The sequence below is a fragment of the Oncorhynchus tshawytscha genome, linkage group LG08, assembly GCF_018296145.1.
Source record: "Oncorhynchus tshawytscha isolate Ot180627B linkage group LG08, Otsh_v2.0, whole genome shotgun sequence".
Lineage (NCBI taxonomy): Eukaryota > Metazoa > Chordata > Actinopteri > Salmoniformes > Salmonidae > Oncorhynchus > Oncorhynchus tshawytscha.
This window is the reverse complement of record NC_056436.1, coordinates 19,600,811-19,621,435: the sequence shown is the minus strand read 5'-3', so window position 1 is coordinate 19,621,435 and position 20,625 is coordinate 19,600,811. Positions and strand designations below refer to the sequence as shown.

Below are 20,625 nucleotides of genomic sequence, written 5' to 3'. Positions count from 1 at the left end.
GGAGAGCGCGCCAGAGGTGAGTGAGTGAGTGAGGAGAGCGCGCCAGAGGTGAGGGAGAGCGCGCCAGAGGTGAGGGAGAGCCAGAGGTGAGGGAGAGCGCGCCAGAGGGAGAGCGCGCCAGAGGTGAGGGAGAGCGCGCCAGAGGTGAGGGAGAGCGCGCCAGAGGTGAGGGAGAGCGCGCCAGAGGTGAGGGAGAGCGCGCCAGAGGTGAGGGAGAGCGCGCCAGAGGTGAGGGAGAGCGCGCCAGAGGTGAGGGAGAGCGCGCCAGAGGTGAGGGAGAGCGCGCCAGAGGTGAGGGAGAGCGCCAGAGGTGAGGGAGAGCGCGCCAGAGGTGAGGGAGAGCGCGCCAGAGGTGAGTGAGTGAGTGAGGGAGAGTGCGCCAGAGGTGAGGGAGAGCGCGCCAGAGGTGAGGGAGAGCGCGCCAGAGGTGAGGGAGAGCGCGCCAGAGGTGAGGGAGAGCGCGCCAGAGGTGAGGGAGTGAGGAGTGAGGGAGAGCGCGCCAGAGGTGAGGGAGTGAGTGAGTGAGGGAGAGCGCGCCAGAGGTGAGTGAGTGAGTGAGGGAGAGCGCGCCAGAGGTGAGTGAGTGAGGGAGTGAGTGAGTGAGTGAGTGAGTGAGGGAGAGCGCGCCAGAGGTGAGTGAGTGAGGGAGAGCGCGCCAGAGGTGAGAGAGAGAGAGTTAATGAATGGCTTGCTCTTCCATTGTGCACATTTGAGATCTACTACATTGCAGTCACAATACTGATCTACAAGTCATCCCAAATAACTCCTTGTTAGGGGATCAACATTAGAAAATTGTGTGCCTCTGCTTCGCCTTGCTCAAACTGATCACCTCCAACATGCTGATTGTCCCACAGTGACACCCATGGACGAGCTGTGGGCTGTGAGTGTGTCTGGAGGTCTGAGGCACCGGCTCACCGAGACCCTGGTGCACAACACCATCAATTCCCATGTCAACACAGGCTCCCTGAGAGGAGAGGACCTGGAGGAGGAGTGGGAGGTCATCTAAAGAAGACTGAAATTGTGTAATATTCCCTATATAGTGCACTACATTTGACTAGGGACCATAGTGCATAGGGCTCTGGTCAAGTCGTGGACTATGAAGGGAATAGGGTACTATTTCTTACGTTTCTCCCCAACTGAAACAACCACTCTTTATTAATATTCACTTTCACTACTGAAATGGGCTGCATTGGATTTATTGGTGGGCACTTTACCTACTGTATGTCTTTTTAATGTTATCATCCTATGTACATAATAGATTCTAAGGCAACTGCTAGGTGCTTATGAATCAGTACGGATTGCACAATGGCTCTGTGTACAGACAGGATGGGATAATTGGTGTTACCAAGGGAACGGGGTGTCTCCCAGACCACCTCATGCTGTGTACAACCAGTGTTTACTTTTAACTTAACCCAACCAATCCCTATTGAATTTAATTTAAGGAATGAATTGTTATATTAGTTTAAAAAAGTAATTATTGGTGACATTTTAGGAAGGCAATATTTTTCTTCATTTTAGTTAGCTTGCACTTTAATTGAAGTGGGAAGGTAACTGCACTCCCAGTACACAGCACTAGTCAAGACTTGCTACCCTGAGACCGTACACAGCATTAGTCTAGACTTTATACCCTAAGACAGTCTGTTGTTTTCTTACAAAACATCCTCTCCCAAAGGAACTTACTTGTATTGTTTTTTACATATCGATTTATTCCGATGAATACGGTACGTACCACAACACACTTAGAGCCTTCCAATAGGGTATCTTCAATTAAATATTTAGATCTGTCATACCTCTAGTCCAGTTGAACCACTATCACAGGAGTTATATAGGGCCATGGTCTTTGAATTATGTTTTCATGTTGTTTTAAAGGAAACTACGATGGTAGTATGAAGGAGATCCATTTTTTTTTTTACTGTTTATAATAACACAGATGGAACGTGACTGTAAGTACTTGAATGGAGAAATGTATCATGTTAGTCACAGTGCAAGGGTACCATATAAGTGTAGGTGCTTACTGTGCACATATTGATTGATGCTTCCTTTTTTACTGTGGAATACTGTGCTCACTAAGGAAGGGATATTTGCAGGAATTTATAACACGTGTATTTTGTATAACTACCAGAAAGGGAAACGAACCAAATAATTTATTCCGTCTTAATACAGCTACTGAATAATTAAGGGAGTCATGCATTTAATGGTATCATATTGTTGCTTCTGAATACTGTACTCTAGTGCTATTTAATCCTTAGGAGTTTGCCAGTTCAATTCAGATTGACAAAGTCCGGGCCAGAAGTAGTGCACAATATAGATGAATAGGGTGCCATTCGAGATGTAAAATCAGATTTAATGACAGATGTTTTACACTAGACAGGAAAACCCAAAGATCGAGTTGAAGTATCCCCTCTGCGTGTGTCTATATGGGATACACAGCACTGCAAGTCCACTGAATCCTGTTGTATGAATCCATGCCTCTCCTCAGTATGAATGAACTTCCTTAATAAAGGTGTTTACAGAGACTGCCTGATGGTGCTGTATGACCACCATAGATATAGCAGTGTTTCTCAACTCCATAGAACTGCACATTTTTACTCTAGCCCATCACTAACACAGTGCTGATCTGGAACAAAATTGTGGGGGCCTAGGACAGGACTGGAGCTGAGAATGTTTTCCTTCTGACCATGAGCCGTGCAATCATCAGCAGAGAAAACAACCATGAATGTGTGCAAAAAGCACATTCAATCCATTGTGCCATGTTATGGGTGATACCATGCTGTGAAACGTTCATAGTTTTGGACCTAGTCTATTGTTTATGTAGGTCTGTAACACAACACTTCTCAGTTGCCTGTGTAGTTACTATAGTAATAACGTTCTCTGCCCTGCTTCACTCCACAACCGCCAGATAATGGCCAAGTATATTCTGGTTGAAAGAAAACTGCAACGGGTTCTCTCGTGTACACAACTCTTATTTACATTGCAACATTCAAGTCCAGATGTGTATTCTATAGTGCATTGTTTTTAAACATCAAAATGAAATAACCTTTTGAGTTGTTGTTCCTATTTACAAAGCTGCATACTGCATTTTATTCACACTATTAAATCGTTCACACCATAGCCAAAAATAAACCTGTCGAGTAGTTTCATCTGGTATACCGGTGTAGCCTGAAGTCCAGTGGTTTCAGAAAGTCTGGCAGAGAGTCCAACTGTTTAACAGGTTTAGACTGGGTCATCTTATGCATAGCCTGAACAAAGAGAGAGGGAGGAGATAGTTCTAAGAGCCACTGGAACGCCTGCTCTCCAATAAGACTCTGCCACAGCCCTGGATTCTTCTGCAACTGTCCCTTCATTTGAAAATTGAATTTTGGCATGAAGAGAATGAGGTAACCAAGGCAGACGTGCTTGCTACGCATGTCAGGCTCGCCCTGACGTATCTGATTTAGGAGGCAGTCCAAGGGGGTGTTCCCATCTCGGTCTGTGACATAAGGACATGCACCGTGTCCTAGTAACATAATCAAACACTCAGGGCGCACCAGTTCGCACGCCAGATGCAATGCGGCTTTGCCTCCTTGCATGTGAAAACATCCACGGGTGTTCAAGTAGCTCTGGCGCTCACTATCAGAGAAGTCTTTTAGGGAGTCCATGATCATTTTCAGGATAGTAATACGATTATAGCGAACAGCTACTGTGAGATGCGGTGTTGCTGATGCTTGGCAGCAGCAGAAGCTTTGACTGGGCATCTCCAGTGCACCAACAGAGTATCTGTTGAGGAGGAAATTGGCGTATTGTTGATGGTCATGAACAAGTGCATACAGAAAAGCCTCGGGTGGAGTAAAAGAGCATGCCCGCCCTTCTTCTTCCCAATGAAACACTTCCATAGTCCGCATGTCCTCGAGCACCCATACTGGTAACAGGTCCCGCACTGCTTGGTAGAAGGCAAAGGAGGTTCTTTGGCACTGTTTCTCTGATTTATAATCGGCCCGGCTGTCAAACACACCTAGATCGTAAGGCATTGCTACTGTGTTCGGCAGATTCCTTTAACTTCTGAATATACCTTTTTTTGCAAGGTATAGCCTAGCACCTCTGTGCCAGCTCTGTTAACATCAACACAGGATGTCAGATGTGATTTAGAAGAAAACAGTTATAAATATATAAAATAATCAATAGCTGAATTTATGGAACTTGCATAACACACGGCAAAAAGTTTTTCAAATAAAAATTAAAGCCTATAGCAAACGTAACGGCTCTTCTGTTTCGCTGCTCTTGGAGTCTGTGTTCAGTATGTTTCGGCTGTTATTGACTTGCTTCAAACCTTCTTCAGACTCCATCGGCAGTTTATATACCCTTGCTGGTGGCAATAGGCAATAGTGGAACTCCTTCACGACTGCCCTCGTTGGTCGCTCACTGCGTCAACAAATATCCCCATTGGCTGTTTGATGACGACTCCAAGGTGAGATTAAATGTGACGTCCTAAATTCCAAGTGCCGTTAACTTTAAAGTATGTGTTTAGTGCGCCATGTGAGCGATTTGTTTGGGCAACGCGCTATCGCCCCCCTATCGAATGTCCCCAGTGCATACAGAACCGTCCGGTTGTGGTTCAGCAGTGCATTATGTAATTGAGCGTCTGGTGCAACGCGCCACCTCGGGTTTCATAATTTCAAGGAATTTACATCTTGTTTAGATCGTGTTGTGTCGTCAGGATTAGGTTACACCTATCGACTGTAGACCTATTAAACAAGATATACCACAGCAATAACATGGACTACAGGTCTCGACAGGCAACAATATAGGTATTTGAAAGTATTTTTTAAACGTTGACATTCAAATGAACCTCAAATTGTGTAACAGCTTGTAGGTTCGTTCAAAAGTCAAATGTATGTGTTATTTAACGTATTAGTTTTAGTAGCTTCAATTTAGGACAGACAATTATAGGCGTATTTTCGATAGTCCACCACGCCATCTGTCTGGTGAATACGTGTAATTACATGTCATAAATAACCTTGAATTGACAAAGTAGCATATGCTCATCTTCATCATCTTCACCTTCATCACCCATTTAAATTCATTTGAAAACATACAGCTTACAATATGTCCACACATCATGGTATGATCAAATCTGACCTGTTGACATTATTTATTATGAGTCATGCAGAAGTGTAAATGCAATTTAAAATGCGTTATGAAGTGGGAAATCAGTGTAAAATTGGTTCTGAATCAGCTAATTAAAATGTGTAGTAAAATAAAACATATATTATTATAGTATCCTTTCTGTTACTGGCCCAATGCTGTAGCCCCTATGCTACCTTTCGCCCATACTGGTGTGGAGTTGTATGGGCTTCTACTGTTCTCCATATTCTACTTGAGCATGGTTTTGAGTAATAACAATCTTAATTTCCCAGTGACTATATCCCAGTGACGATGCAAACAGGCACAGTGATGTTCCATAGTCATAAACCCCAACCCTACTAACATGACATTATGGCATGGGTAATCTGTGTAGCCTATGTAATGAGAAATTGAAGATCACTAAAGATAATATTTAGATTTACTGTATAGATGTGAGCATGACTGCTGCAGCTAGATAGGGCTGGGCTATACTGTATAAAATAGACCACGTTACAGTTCAGAAGAAGCATGATGGATGAGTTTTTGATTAAATTAATGTTAAGTGGAGAATGAAATACATCACAATCTGTTATCACCACATCTGTGTGGGAATAACAATGGAAAAAGCATAAGAGCAGAGGGAGAAAAAAAAATGTTGTATCTTATTCATGTATCTGCACAGATACAGTGCCTTCTAGAAGTACTTGGCCAGTGAAGTAAAAAAAAAAGAGATAAATTAATATCAGGTAAAAAATGAGCCTATAGAAAGTATTTCCTATACCTATCGGAGGACCCCCATTTAGCAAGATATGAGTCTAGCTCAAGTAGGCTATTGAGCTCCCCAAATATTGTTTGACTTCCCTGGCGAGATATTTTTGGAGGGCATAGTTTGCAACTGCATTGCCACATTGCTATGAATACATGCACATACTATTTTTGAGTACCCTTTTCAAGGAGACCAGAAGTAGCTTGATTGTGACAATGTGAATGCAAGACATTGCTCCTTTATAGGGCTTCTGAGGATGGGGACCAGGGGCTCATGACAGATTGAGGTTAATGAGCTAATATAGGTTTAAGCATAATTTGGTCTCTGGCATATAAACAAAAACGAAAATAAATGCAGTCCTTTAAAATAAAATAAAAGGACTGAAATTCATATGATTTGATTAATGTATTCACTGTTTTCAGTGAGATTATTTTAAATAGCCTTGGATTTTTATTAATTGCATAAATTGGCTGTATTTGCAGAACTAATTTTGTTTCGTTGCGTAAATTCCCAATTAAATAATTACTTAATTAATCGTAGCCTCTAGTTTCCAGGTAAGAAGAGAATTGGTCCTCATCATTAGTTTGAGGGGTCTCTCTTCAGGGCAAGGCTTGAAAAATTCGGAGTTCCATTTGATGCAGTCGTGCACTTTATCAAGACCCCGTGGAGTGTGAACTAGCAACCGACCTACCTGGCAAGATTCTCGACACCTCTTAGTAACGACTATAATGGACAAAAGTAGCCAGCTAACTAGTCAAAGTCTGTAGAATATAGTCGACAAATGCTGGTGTTAAAGCCACGTAGCTATGCTAATGTATTTCAAAAATCAAGCTTGCTAGTTGCAACCGCAACTTTTATCCAAGTAGTAGCAAGCTAGCAGTGAAGCACCCCTCGCTAACTTGGGTATTTCTTGCTAGCTAGCTTTCTGGGTGGCTGGTTAATATTCAAGAGCCACACAACAGCTTTTTGGTCACCCGTCATATTTTTTGGAGCAAGCTAGCTATCTGAACTAATTTAATAATAAAGCAGTCTTTAGCTGGTTAGTTGACCAATTTAATCAGTTGGTCATCATAGTTTCGTCCAGCTAGCCAGCAGCTTAGCTAGCCAACTCGCTAACGTTACTTTGTTCGCTAGCTAGCAAACTAGCAAGGTGCTGCTGACGATAGCCAGACAGTAGCTAGCCGAAATTCAAATAGTTTTGTTGCTCTTTCTCCATTTGAAAAATGCCTGCAATGATGGAAAAGAGTGGTTCAGAAATGTCTGGGAAAAGAAGGGGTAGGAATGCAGTGAATAATCCAAACAAAAGTTTTTCTACAAATGGAAATAGCAACAATTCATGGGAAGAAGGAAGTTCGGGCTGTTCCAGTGATGATGAGCATGGTAGGTCAACACGACAGTGGTAGCCTCGGTCACACTAAACTACTTCATACAATTGTACACTGATTCAAAATGTTAATCCTGTGTTTATTTCATGTTCAGGTAGTGGTGGTATGAGAGTTGGGACTCAGTATCAAGCTCTTGTGCCAGACTATGATCCAGGTGAGTCATTTTACCGTTCAGACAGTCGTAAAGCTAGAACACGTTACCAGACGTGATAGCCTCGAACAATTCCTGGTTGTGGATTCCACGAACCTTTACTAACCTATTCCACGAACCTTGACTAAACTGTCTTGTTACTGCTAATCTTGATTCTTCTGACATTCCAACTCCTGTACATGGCTACATTTTGTTTAATGTTTGAATGGATTTAACAACACAACGCAATCACTGATGTTAAAATATATCCAATATATTTCAGCATTTTTAGCTGCTGAATTAAAACATTTTTGAGATGAGATGGCTAATTTAAAAAGTTTATTTTACACCAGTCATAGCTAGGCCCTAATTGTTGGGTGAACAACATTATTTATTGAGAGAGAGAAATATTGTTTAGATATGATTGCTACCCAATGAAGCATTATGAAATTGATTGTGTAGCTGCTTTTACTTTATGATTGTAAGTCCTGACTGCTCTTGGTCCATATTTGTTTTAAATTGTATAAATTATCTCTCTGTGAGATGATTGATTGGCTTGTGATGCCAATTTCACCAGTTGAATTGTTTTTTTTTTTTTTAAGATAAAGGCAGAGTAGTTTAAGAGTAATGAAGTCACTGGTAATCATTTAATCCCATTATTCCCCTATGTCAGAGATTGCCAAAGTGGCCGAGGAGAGGGACAACTTGGGCATGCGGGTGTGGATCCCCAGTCGGAACCTGGCCGAAGCTAAATGTAAGGAACATTCAAGCCATTTTCTCATTATATACTAAATGTAAAATAGTTGCTTTTACAAATCTGAAGATTACCTGAAGCAAAATATTAACTTAATGATTTAACTGTACAATAATAGCAGAAATGGGTAGATGAGTGTTATTTCAGTCTTTTGTCTCTCTTTCTGTCTCTCTTTCTGTCTCTCTCTCTCTGTGTGCCCTTGACTTTTTCCACATTTTGGATTCGGCTTTTTCAGCCACACCCGTTGCTGACAGGCATTTAAAATTGAGCACACAGCCATGCAATCTCCATAGACAAACACTGGCAGTAGAATGGCCTTACTGAATAGCTCAGTGACTTAACTTGGCACTGTCATAGGATGCCACCTTTCCAACAAGTCAGTTCCTCAAATGTCTGCCCTGCTAGAGATGCCCTGGTCAACTGTAAGTGCTGTTAAGTGGAAACGTCTAGGAGTTACAACTGCTCAGCCGCAAAGTAGTAAGCCACACACAGAATGGGACAGCCGAGTGCTATAGCACGTAAAAATCGTCTGTCCTCGGTTGCCGGACACAAGCTTAAGATCACTTAATGCAATGCCAAGCGTCAGCTGGATTGGTATAAAGCTCACTGCCATTGGACTCTGGAGCAGTGGAAATGCATTCTCTGGACTGATGAATCACGCTTCACCAGCTGGCAGTCCGACAGATGCTACCTACCTCAATGCATAGTGCCAACTGTAAAGTTTGGTGGAGGAATAATAATGGTCTGGGGCTCTTCATGGTTAGGACTAGACCCTTTAGTTCCAGTGAAGGGAAATCTTAATGCTACTGCATACAATGACATTCTAGACAATTCTGTGCTTCTAACTTTGTGGCAACAGTTTGGGGGGGGGTCCTTTCCTGTTTCACCATGACAATGCCCCTGTGCACAATCCGAAGACCATAAAGAAATGGTTTGTTGAGATCGGTGTGGAAGAACTTGACTGACTTGCACAGAGACCTGACCTTAACCCCATCGGACACCTTTGGGATGAATTGGAATGCCGACTGCAAGCCTGGCCTAATCGCCTGACCTCACTAATGCTCTTGTGGCTGAATGGATGCAAATCCAGCAACAATGTTCCAAAATCTAGTGGAAAGCCTTCCCAGAAGAGTGGAGTCTGCAAAGGGGGGACCAACTCCACATTAATGCCCATGATTTTGCAATGAGATGTTAAATGAGCCGGTGTCCACATACTTTTGGTCATGTAGTGTATGTTAAGCTTAAATAAGTTCAGGATGCAAATTTTGGTTAAGAAGCCACAGTTACATGGACTGTGTGCAATACATAATAGTGTTTAACATGATTCTTGATTGACCTCCTATTATATGTACCACACACATACAATTATCTGTAAGGGGCCCTCAGTCGAGCAGTGAGTTTCGAACACAGATTCAACCATCTTTGCTGGCCATGGCAGAATACTTGACATTCCTGTCCTGCGGAAATCACGCAGAGAACGAGCCGTATGGCTGGTGGCATTTTCATGCTGGAGGGTCATGTCAGGATGAGCCTGCAGGAAGGGTACCACATGAGGGAGGAGGATGTCTTCCCTGTAACGCACAGAGTTGAGATTGCCTGCAATGACAACAAGCTCAGTCCGATGATGCTGTGACACATCGCCCCAGACCATAACAGATCCTCCACCTCCAAATCGATCCCGCTCCAGAGTACAGGCCTTGGTGTAACGCTAATTCCTTCGACGATAAACGGGAATCTGACCATCACCCCTGGTGAGACAAAACCATGACTCGTGAGTGAAGAGCACTTTTTGCCAGTCCTGTCTGGTCCAGTGACTGTGGGTTTGTGCCCATAGGTGACGTTGTTGACGGTGATGTCTGGTGAGGACCTGCCTTACAACAGGCCTACAAGCCCTCAGTCCAGCCTCTCTGAGCCTATTGTGGACAGTGAGCACTGATGGAGGGATTGTGCGTTCCTGGTGTAACTCGGGGCAGTTGTTGTTGCCATCCTGTACCTGTCCAGCAGGTGTGATGTTCGGATGTACCGATCCTGTGCAGGTGTTACACGTGGTCTGCCACTGTGAGGACGATCAGCTGTCCGTCCTGTCTCCCCATAATCACAAAGTGAAAACCAGTTTTTAGAAATGTTTGCAAAGTTATAAAAAAACAAATACCTTTTTATTTATATAAGTATTCAGACCCTTTTGCTACGAGACTTGAAATTGAGTAGGTGCATCCTGTTTCCATTGATCATCCTTGAGATGTTTCTACAACTTGATTGGAGTCCACCTGATGTAAATTAAATTGGGGCGGCAGGGTAGCCTAGTGGTTAGAGCGTTGGACTAGTAACCGACAGCCACATGACAGCCAACTTAGATTTTCCAAACTGCAAGTTCAAACCCCCGAGCTGACAAGGTACAAATCTGTCGTTCTGCCCCTGAACAGGCAGTTAACCCACTGTTCCTAGGCTGTCATTGAAAATAAGAATTTGTTCTTAACTGATCTTGCCTAGTTAAATAAAGGTAAAATAAAATAAAAAAATAACATTTGGAAAGACACACCTGTTTATATAAGGTCCCACTGTTGACAGTGCATGTCAACGCAAAAAGAACAAGCCATGAGGTCAAAGGAATTGTCTGTAGAGCACTGAGCACTTGATTGTGTCGAGGCACAGATCTGGGGAAGGGTGCCAAAAAATGTCTGCAACATTGGTCTCCAAGAACACAGTGCCCTCCATAATTCTTAAATGGAAGAAGTTTGTAAGCTCCAGATTTCCTCTGTGGAGATGGGAGAACCTTCCAGAAGGACAACCATCTCTGCAGCACTCCACCAATCAGACCTTTATGGTAGAGTGGCCAGACTGAATCCACTCCTCAGTAAAAGGCTCATGACAGCCCGTTTGGAGTTTGTCAAAAGGCACCTTTTTGACAAACCTCTTTTTGAAGGCACCTCTGACCATGAGAAACAAGATTGAACTCTTTGGCCTGAATGCCAAGTGTCATGACTGGAAGAAACCTGGCACCATCCCTACGGGGATGCATGGTGGTGGCAGCATCATGTGGTGTGTGTGTTTTTCAGCTGCAGGGACTGGGAGACTTGTCAGGATCGAGGGAAGGATGAACAGAGCAAAGTACAGAGAGATCGTTGATGAAAACCTGCTCCAGAGTGCTCAGGACCTCGGACTAGGGCGAAGGTTCACCTTCCAGCAGGACAACAACCCTAAACGCACAGCCAAGAAAATGCAGGAGTGGCTTCAGGACAACTCTCTGAATGTCCTTGAGTGGCCAACCCACAGTTTGGACTTGATCCCGATCAAACATATCTGGAAAGACCTGAAAATAGCTGTGCAGCGACTCTCCCTATCCAACCTGGCAGAGCATGAGAGGATCTGCAGAGAAGAATGGGCGAAACTCCCCAAATACAGGTGTGCCAAGCTTGTAGCTTCATACCCAAGAAGACTCGTCAGTAATCGCTGCCAGAGCTGCTTCAACAAAGTACTGAGCAAAAGTTCTGAATACGTATGTAAATGTGATATTTATTTGATACATTTGCTAACATTTCTAAACCTGTTTTTGCTTTGTCATTATGAGGTATTGTTTGTAGATTGAATAGGAGGGGAACAATTTTTAATACATTTTTAAACTTTCCGAATGCACTGTACATACATTCCCTGTGGGGACGACGTCGTCGATGCACTTATTAATGAAGCCGGGTTAACTGATGTGGTTAACAATGCTATCGGAAAAGTCCCGGAACATATTCCAGTCTGTGCTAGCGAAACAGTCCTGTAGCTTAGCATCAGCTTCATTGGACCACTTCTGTATTTTAGTTTTTGCTTGTAAGCAGCAATCAGGAGGATAGTTATGGTGAAATTTTCCAAATGTATGGAGAGCTTTGTGCACGTGTCTGTGTGTGGAATAAAGGTGAACTCAATTTCTTTTTGCCTGTAGTTACACAGGTGGCATGCTGGTAGAACTTAGATAAAACGTATTTCAGTTCTCCTGCGTTAACCAGCTACTAGGAGCACCACATGCGTGAGCATTTTCTTGTTTGTGTATGGCCCTTTACAGCTTGTTGAGTGCAGTCTTTGTGCCAGCATCGGTTTGTGGTGGTAAAAAGACAGCTAGGAAAAATATAAACTCTCCTGGTGAATATTATAGTCTACAGCTTATCATAAGGGGCGGCAGGGTAGCCTAGTGGTTAGTGCGTTGGACTAGTAACCGGAAGGTTGCAAGTTCAAATCCCTGCTGACAACTGTCGTTCTGCCCCTGAACAGGCAGTTAACCCACTGTTCTTAGGCCGTCATCGAAAATAAGAATTGGTTCTTAACTTACTTGCCTAGTTAAATAAAGGTACAAATAAAATACAGTATTCTAACTTAGGTGAGTAGAACCTCAAGACTAACCTAGTATTAGAGGTTGCGCACCAGCTGTTTACAAAGACACTCCCTCCCCTGAGCATTCCCAAAACGGTCGGTCGGTCGGTCCTGCTAGATTTTTAAAAATGTTCACGTCCTTGTTTAGCCATGACTCTTGGAAAAATAGGTTATTACAGTTTTTTTTTAGATCATGTTGATAGGATCATCTCTAACGGCGCTTGTCCAGTTTATTCTCCAGTGATTGCATGTTTGTCAATAGAACAGAGGGTAGGGGGTTTATCCACTTGCAGACGTAGTCCCTTCAGGTATCCCGCACGTCTGTCTCTATAGCGCCGCCACCGCCTCCTTCTCAGAGGGAGTCTGGGATTTGGGTCTTGTATAATCAATATGTTCTCCACCTCTGACTCATTGAAGTAGAAGTCCTCACCCAAATCGAGGTTAGTGATAGCTGTTCTGATGTCCAGAAGCTCTTTTCAGTCATGGGAAATTATGGTGGAAACATGAAACCAACCCCAAAATGTTTTTAAATCCACAGTTTAAAAAAATATGCAAAATACCACAATTGATCAGGAGCTTTCTAACTCTGCATTGTTGGCAAAGTAAGCATTTCACGGTAAAGTCTACACCTGTTGTATTTCTCACATACGCCAAATACATCTTAATTTGATTTTTCATTTTATTTGAGCCCGTAAAACGGCTGCCAAAAAAAACTATTTGAATATCCCTTTGAGCTTGGTGAAGTTATTAATTACATATTGGATGGTGTACGGCATCAATATACCCAGTCACTACAAAGATACAGGCATCCTTCTGAACTGTTGCTAGAGAGGAAGGAATACGCTCAGGGATTTTACTATGAGGCCAATGGTGACTTTAAAACAGATAGGAGAAAACTGAGGATGGATCAACAACATTGTAGTTACTCCGCAATACTAACCTAATTGAAAGAGTAAAAAGAACTGTGCTTATAAATTAAAAAGTATTACGAAACATGCATCCTGTTTGCAATAAGGTACTAAAGTAATACTGCAAAAAATGTCCTGAATACAAAGTGTTCAGGGGCAAATCCAATAAAACATGTTACTGAGTACCACTCTCCATATTTCCAAGCATAGCTGTGGCTGCATCATTTTATGGGTATGCTTGTAACCCCCAAAATAAATAAATGGAATGGAACTAAGCACAGGCAAAATTCTAGAGCAAAGCATGGTTCAGACTGCTTTCCACCAGACACTAGGAAATGCATTAACCTTTTTAGCAGGACAGTAACCTGAAACACAAGGCCAAATCTTTAATGGAATTGTTTACCAAGAAGACAGTGAATATTCCTGAATGGCCGAGTTAGATTTTCAAGTAGATTTAAGTCAAAACTCTATGGCAAGCTTGAATTTAAAAAAAATAATAATACTAATAATGTGCAAATGTTGCACATTCCAGGTGTGGAAAGCTTTTAGAAACTTACCCAGAAAGACTCACAGCTATAATCGCTGCTTCCACAAAGTATTGACTCGGTGTGAATACTTATTTAAATTAGATTTCTGTATTTGCAATAATGTATAAAACCTGTTTTAACTTTGTCATTAGAGGGTATTGTGTGTAGACGGGTGAGAAAATAAATGCATGTCATCCATTTTTAATTCAGGCTGTAACAAAACGCAATGTGGAATAAGTCAATGGGGTATAGTATATACTTATTGAAGGCACTAAATACTATTTTTATTTTTTACAGTGGATGAATACATTGCAATTACCAAAGAGAAGCATGGGTACAACATGGAGCAGGCACTGGGGATGCTTTTCTGGCACAAGCACAACATTGAGAAGTCCCTGGCAGATTTGCCCAACTTCACACCTTTCCCGGATGAGTGGTCAGTGGAGGACAAGGTCCTGTTTGAACAGGGTTTTAGCTTCCACGGAAAAACTTTCCACCGTATACAGCAGATGGTGAGAGACTAAACATTTTTTAAATTTGTAGTTTTTTAAAATCTGTTTAAAACCGAATACTTCATTGACAAACATTGTAACACATAGTTGACCATGGCACATGAGACACTAAATACTAATTTGGGGTGCCCATTGTGTGATGTCTCTAAACAACAAATCATGTAGAAAAATGTGTTTTCCTTGATTGATAAAGTCTTCTTGTGCTAGTTGCCTGACAAGTCCATTGCCAGCTTAGTTAGATTTTACTACTCCTGGAAGAAGACACGGAGCAAAACCAGTGTCATGGATCGCCATGCACGCAAGCAGAAGAGGGAACGAGAAGAGAGGTATGAAAAGTGTGTGCTTTTGTTTAAAATGCATGAACCATATTCTCTCTTCCTTTTGGAAACTTAAATTGTTTAGAAAAACATTGTAATCTTGGAAAGTCAGACCAAGAATACATTTTTCTATGTATAAATATTTTGCTTTGTCTTTTTAGTGAGAATGAGGCTGAGGAGACCAATGGTAACACTCCAAGGGATGTAGTGTACGAACCAAATAAGGACGAGAAGAAAGAGGTGGGTCTGTTCAGAGGCTCTTGTAACTTAATACACAAAATAGATGCTGTTTTATTGAACCAACTAACATGTCGATTTTCTGTTTCAGCTGGGTACTGCACCTGAGAAACAGGAGATAAAACCAGTACCAGTGGTACAGAGGGTAGCTTCTAAATATTTACATTACCATTTGAATAGAAACATGCATAATTCATGTTAAATTCTCCCTAGTTTTGATACTTTGGCCATTTTAACCCAAATGTATTCCTTTACGTCTAGCCGAATACTAGTATGGCAGAGAAGCTGACCCAAGTCAAGAAAGAACCCCAGGGTCCTCCAGGGAAGAACCAGCATCGTGCTAAAAAGAAGCCTCCTAAAGGAATGCACCTGAGCCAGGGAGACGTAGCTGCTATGTCCACCAGCCCCCCTGCTGCAGTCGGTGTGCTGAGGCAAATCGACATGGAGCTGGTTGCCATCAAACGGCAGGTTAGTGTTAATCTTAACATCAATACATTAATCTTCTCTGTGCTAGGATTTTCTTCTCTGATGAGAGTAAGTTTTGCGTCAATCATGTATTGATGTTAATGGGAGATTTGTGTGAAAATTAAGAACAGGACCTAAAGTATCTTTAGTATTCTCCTGTGTCCGGGTGAGAGATGAGTTAACCTAGAAATGTTTCCTGAATGAGTTTTATCCCTTTTCTAGATCCAGAGCATCAAACAGAATAACAGTGCTCTGAAGGACAAGCTTGACGTGGGAGTGGACCACTTCAGAGTACCTGAGGTAAAGCTATTGCTTAGCTAGAGTTCTGACCATCTAATTTGGTCTCTTTCTCCATAGAATGAATGTTACTCTTGTGGCTTGTAACCAGGGGTTGGAACAAAAATGATTTTCCAATTGTTCCGTTCTGAACAAAAACATTTTTTGTTTCGCTGAAGTTCTGAACAGGCTTGAACTAAAAATCTATATCTATAGTTCCTTTTTTCTATAGTTCCGTTCCTTTTTTTAAAACATTTGGCTCCATATTTTAAATTCTTTCACTAATCCGACTGAAATTTTTAGGGAAAGAGCGAGAGATGAAGTTGGCTTGATGCCCTGGGCATCTTGTTATGACATACATTATCTGAATTAAGATCCACAGAATTATACCTATGGAGGAGCGGTTTCTATGAACAAGCTTGAATGTCTTTGAACTTCCGAGATTTGGCTTAACGTTGTACCAGAGCTTGCTAACAGGCTTGTGAATGCAGAGTGGCACCAGAATTAAAATTAAAAACACATCTTACCATTTTGTAGTTAATAAAACGTAGTGAACTGAAGAAAAATAAACGCAACATTTTACTGAGTTACAGTTCATGTAAGGAAGGAAGTCAGTCAATTGAAATAAATTCATTATTCCCTAATGACTGGGAATAAAGATAAACATCTGTCACAGATACCTTTAAAAAAAGGGCTGGGGCGTGGATCAGAAAACCAGTCAGTATCTCGTGTGACCTCCATTTGCCTCATGTAGTACGACATATCTCTTTCGCATAGAGTTGATTAGGCTGTTGATTGTGGAATGTTGTCCCACTCTTCAATGGCTGTGCGAAGTTGCTTGATTGTGGCGGAAACTGGAACATACTGTCGTACACATTGATCCAGAGCATCGCCAACATGCTCAATGGATGACACGTCGGAGTATGCAGGCCATGGAAGAACTGGGACATTTTCAGCTTCCAGGAATTGTGTACAGATCCTTGTGACATGGAGCTGTGCGTTATCATGCTGAAACATGAGGTGATGGCGGTGGCTGAATGGCACGACAATGGTCCTCGGAATCTCTTCCCAGTATCTCTGAGCATTCAAATTGCCATTGATAAAATGCAATTGTGTTTGTCCGTAGATTATGTCTGCCCATACTATAACCCTACGTCCACCACGGGGAACTCTGTTCACAAAGTTGACATCAGCAAACCGCTCACCCACACAACGCCATACATGCTGTCTGCCACCTGCCCGGTACAGTTGAAACCGGCATTCATCTGTGAAGAGCACACCTTTCGAGCATGCCAGTGGCAATCGAAGGTGAGATTTGCCCATTGAAGTTGGTTATGACGCCGAACTGCAGTCAGGTCAAGACCCTGGTGAGGATGAGAAGCACACAGATCTTCCCTGAGATGGTTTCTGACAGTTTGTGCAGAAATACTTCAGATGTTTCATGAGATATCCGGGTGGCTGGTCTCAGTTTATCCTGCAGGTGAAGAAGCTGGATGTGGAGGTTCTGGGCTGGCGTGGTTACACATGGTTGTGAGGCACGTTGAACGTACTGCCAAATTCTCTTAAACAACGTTACAGGTGGGTTATGTTAGAGAAATTAACATTTAAATTATCTGGCAACAGCTCTGGTAGACATTTCTGCAGTCAGCATGCCAAATTGCACGCTTCAACTTGAGACATCTGGGGCATTGTGTTGTGACAAATCTGCACATTTTAGTGGCCATTTATTGTCCCCAACACAAGATTCACCTGTGTAATGATCATGCTTTAATCAGCTTCTTGATATGCCATAGCTGTCAGGTGGATGGATTATTTTGGCAAAGGAGAAATGCTCACAAACACTAATGTAAACAAATTTGTTCACACAATTTGAACGAAATAAGCTTTTTGTGCATATGGAATATTTCTGGGATCTTATATTTCAGCTCATGAAACATATTTCCTTACACTTTACATGTTGCATTTTTGTTCAGCATAAATAGTATCCTTAACTAGCATTGAAAAAGTGAATCCATTCTTCTATAGTAAAAAATCTCTCCCTAATTTCTGAATACGCTCAAACACACTGGCAAATATTTTCAGGTGGCATGCAGACACTGAAATACATTTGAGTGACAGTGAGGACTTTGCGTAGTTGCTTTGTTGCAGATTTTTTTTGTGGGACTGAAAACAAATGCCCGGAACGTAAAAGAACGTTACTAACTAGTTCCCATGCTTTTTAAAAGCGGTTATGGTTCGGAACAGTATAGATCACTTTCGTTCCCGATTCTGTTCCTAGAAAAACATTTTTTTTTGCAGTTTTTCTGTTCTGTTCCCTGAACTGGTTCCAACCCCTGCTTTTAACTCATTATGACCTGTGGTGTATGTCATGTTTGTGTGCCAGTGATAACATGACCATTCATGTCTCAGGTGACCCAGAAGTTCAACACTCGCTGGACAACAGAGGAGCAACTGCTTGCTGTACAAGGTAATTGATTGCAATTGCAACAGGTGTGTAGGGATTAGAGAAAGGGAGGAGGTAGAAAGGAAATGTAACCAACTGAAATGGGGCTCATGTGAAAAGTCATGGTATAAAGAATTCCATCTTAAGTTGTTTTGCTGGGGGGGCATGGCACATAATCTACATTTGTATAAAATGTTTGTTCCCTCCATTGTAATATCTTCCAGCCATCAGAAAATATGGGCGGGACTTCCAGGCTATCTCGGACGTGATTGGCAACAAGTCAGTGGTGCAGGTGAAGAACTTCTTTGTTAACTACCGCCGACGCTTCAACCTGGATGAGGTGCTGCAGGAATGGGAGGCTGAGCACGGGATGGAGGGAGCAGCCAAGGGAGGAGAGGAGGAGAAAATGGACATATCTTCTACTGAGGATGGAGCCACCACCCCTGTGGTGCCAGAGGATCAAAAAGAGGTCTGACTGACCAATTTAATTGCATTCCATGATGGATTTCTTATTTCTCTTTTTATGTAAATGATTTAATTGGCTAAACTCAGTTATCAATTTCAGTATGAAATGAGACACAATTTGCACTGTGCCCTACTATTTTAGTGGTCCACTTTTTATTTGCACCAGTATAGTAATTCAGAGGGATTTACAAAACTCCAGTCTTTAATTTCAGTTTGATTTGCCAGATGTATTAATTGCAAATACTCCCCATTGTCCCTTTACAGGAATCATCGCCAGTGGCGGCAAAACAACCTCTGGCATCCTGAGTGGTCGGCCATCTTGGATTGTTCTGTTGGCGGAACTCCTCCCTCTGAGATTTTACTTTTGTGCTGAAGAGGCGATGATTAATCTGCACAGGTTACATCCTGTCTGTGTGTGCTTCTTCAAGAAGGTCATTCCTGTTACCTCTTCCCTTATTCAAGAATGTTTTGCAGCTGCCCACCAATTAACTCAAGCGCCATTCTTCAGCCGGTCTGACAGTCAAAGTAACCAGGATTATCTGACTGCACTTTATCCCATCACGGTTTTTGTCACCTTGGTGAGAAGGAAAACTTCTGTATCAAATTGAACTTGTTTTTGTATCTGGCCTCTCTTACCCTGTCACTCAACATTACAGATGATCCCTGTGATCTAGACCACAATACACATTTTTAATTTTATCCTTCTGTAACCCTCTTTACTTTGTAAAGACTGGTTTTGGTTGTGTAGTATTTAATCACAATAGGTCTCATTATGAAATGACCCTGTGGATTACTATTCTGTGTGCTTGACGAAGATGTCTTTGTACACCAGGCAGACATAAAGAAAAAACACCCCAATAAATACCATCGCAGTGTTGGAGATAGGGTGAGTCAGGCGAGTTGTACCCCGACACAGGGCGTAGAATGAGAGGATGGCATTTCCACAGGAACATTTCATATTGAGACCCAGTGCAAGTTGATACTACACAACCATTTCTATTTGTCTTCTTCCTCCCTAACCTTTTGTCTGTGACCCTAGTGCATATTTATAAATAATGCATTAGTTGTTGTAATTAATGTAAGGAACTTTAAATAGGAGCTGTTAAACATTGTGAGGATGTCCATTTTCAGTTTACTAGTAACCTCAGGACAATCGGGTCAACACAATTTTGTTATGAATGATTTTCAGTTGAAAGGACCGTTGAATGAGAATTTAAGTAGATGAATGAGAGAATTTTGACATTTTAATTTAAACATTGAGTTTGAAATGTGTTATTTGTCAGTTCAAACCTTGTCCCTTTCGCAGCAACCTGCCTATGCTATTCAACTGTTTTTAATGTACTGATACCATGATTTAGCGTACTGTTTTGAAACTTTTTTTATATGTATTTGTGAAGAAATTGTGAATGCCTGAGGTGGGGTTTTAATGTGTGTACATTTTATTGCTGTCATTTACCATTGTATTCAGTTTGCTCATTTAATTAACCATAAATAAATTTGAAGGATTTATAGGGACATTTAAAAGATTTCACTGGATGCTCTTTTGTCTTTTCCTGCTATTTGCTTTTAGCCTGGTCCCAGACCTGTTTGCTCTTGTCAACTCCATTCCTTATTGTCAGTCACAACATGGCACAAACAGTTTGGCACTCAGGCTCATTTGTTCTGTCTTTCAGCACGACTTGTCATATTTAGGTCAACTCTATGTTAGGAAGGTGTTCCAAATGTTTGGTACACTAAGTGTATATAAAACCTTGAGTGATGAGCAGTTCAAGGGATGATGCCTTTTCTGAAGAAGGATCATGAACTATTGTTTCAGAACAGATTGCACAACTATAAATGTTTTTACTAGGATAGGAAGACATTTTTCAATTAGAGTATGTGATGGGTACCGAGTGTACAGACCATTGCACATTTCTCTGTCTGACAGCAATTCCCGTAGTACAGTTCACAGTTGATGACACTGCCATCTAGAGGAAATCCGATACTA

At 41.9% G+C, this 20,625-nt stretch overlaps 3 protein-coding genes across 4 annotated transcripts in view; 2 read left to right on the top strand and 1 right to left on the bottom strand.

Moving 5' to 3' along the window:
* LOC112256824 (tectonin beta-propeller repeat-containing protein 2) overlaps window positions 1-2,516 on the top strand; it is a 36,977-nt gene extending 34,461 nt beyond the window's left edge. The window contains exon 20 of the mRNA XM_024430354.2: window positions 855-2,516. Within this exon, the coding sequence (XP_024286122.1) occupies window positions 855-1,006 (152 nt within the window). The 3' untranslated portion in view covers window positions 1,007-2,516. The remainder of the gene's footprint in view (window positions 1-854) is intronic.
* A 434-nt stretch (window positions 2,517-2,950) lies between these two features.
* On the bottom strand, window positions 2,951-4,589 carry LOC112256826 (ankyrin repeat domain-containing protein 9). The gene has a single exon (XM_024430358.2). The coding sequence runs from the start codon at window positions 4,005-4,007 to the stop codon at window positions 3,138-3,140; it is 870 nt and encodes a 289-aa protein (XP_024286126.1). The 5' UTR covers window positions 4,008-4,589; the 3' UTR covers window positions 2,951-3,137.
* A 1,754-nt stretch (window positions 4,590-6,343) lies between these two features.
* On the top strand, window positions 6,344-20,169 carry LOC112256825 (REST corepressor 1). Of its 2 annotated transcripts, none has more exons than XM_024430356.2 (12): window positions 6,344-7,246; window positions 7,346-7,405; window positions 8,055-8,135; window positions 14,221-14,435; window positions 14,643-14,770; window positions 14,914-14,992; window positions 15,081-15,134; window positions 15,251-15,457; window positions 15,677-15,754; window positions 18,140-18,197; window positions 18,398-18,642; window positions 18,903-20,169. In XM_024430356.2, exons 1-12 carry the CDS (start codon window positions 7,090-7,092, stop codon window positions 18,942-18,944), a joined length of 1,404 nt encoding a protein of 467 aa, XP_024286124.1. In that variant the 5' UTR covers window positions 6,344-7,089; the 3' UTR covers window positions 18,945-20,169. The 2 variants fall into 2 exon arrangements, with proteins under 2 accessions (XP_024286124.1, XP_024286125.1); XM_024430357.2 differs by having other exon boundaries at window positions 6,351-7,246; window positions 14,643-14,761.
* Window positions 20,170-20,625: the final 456 nt, after the last annotated feature.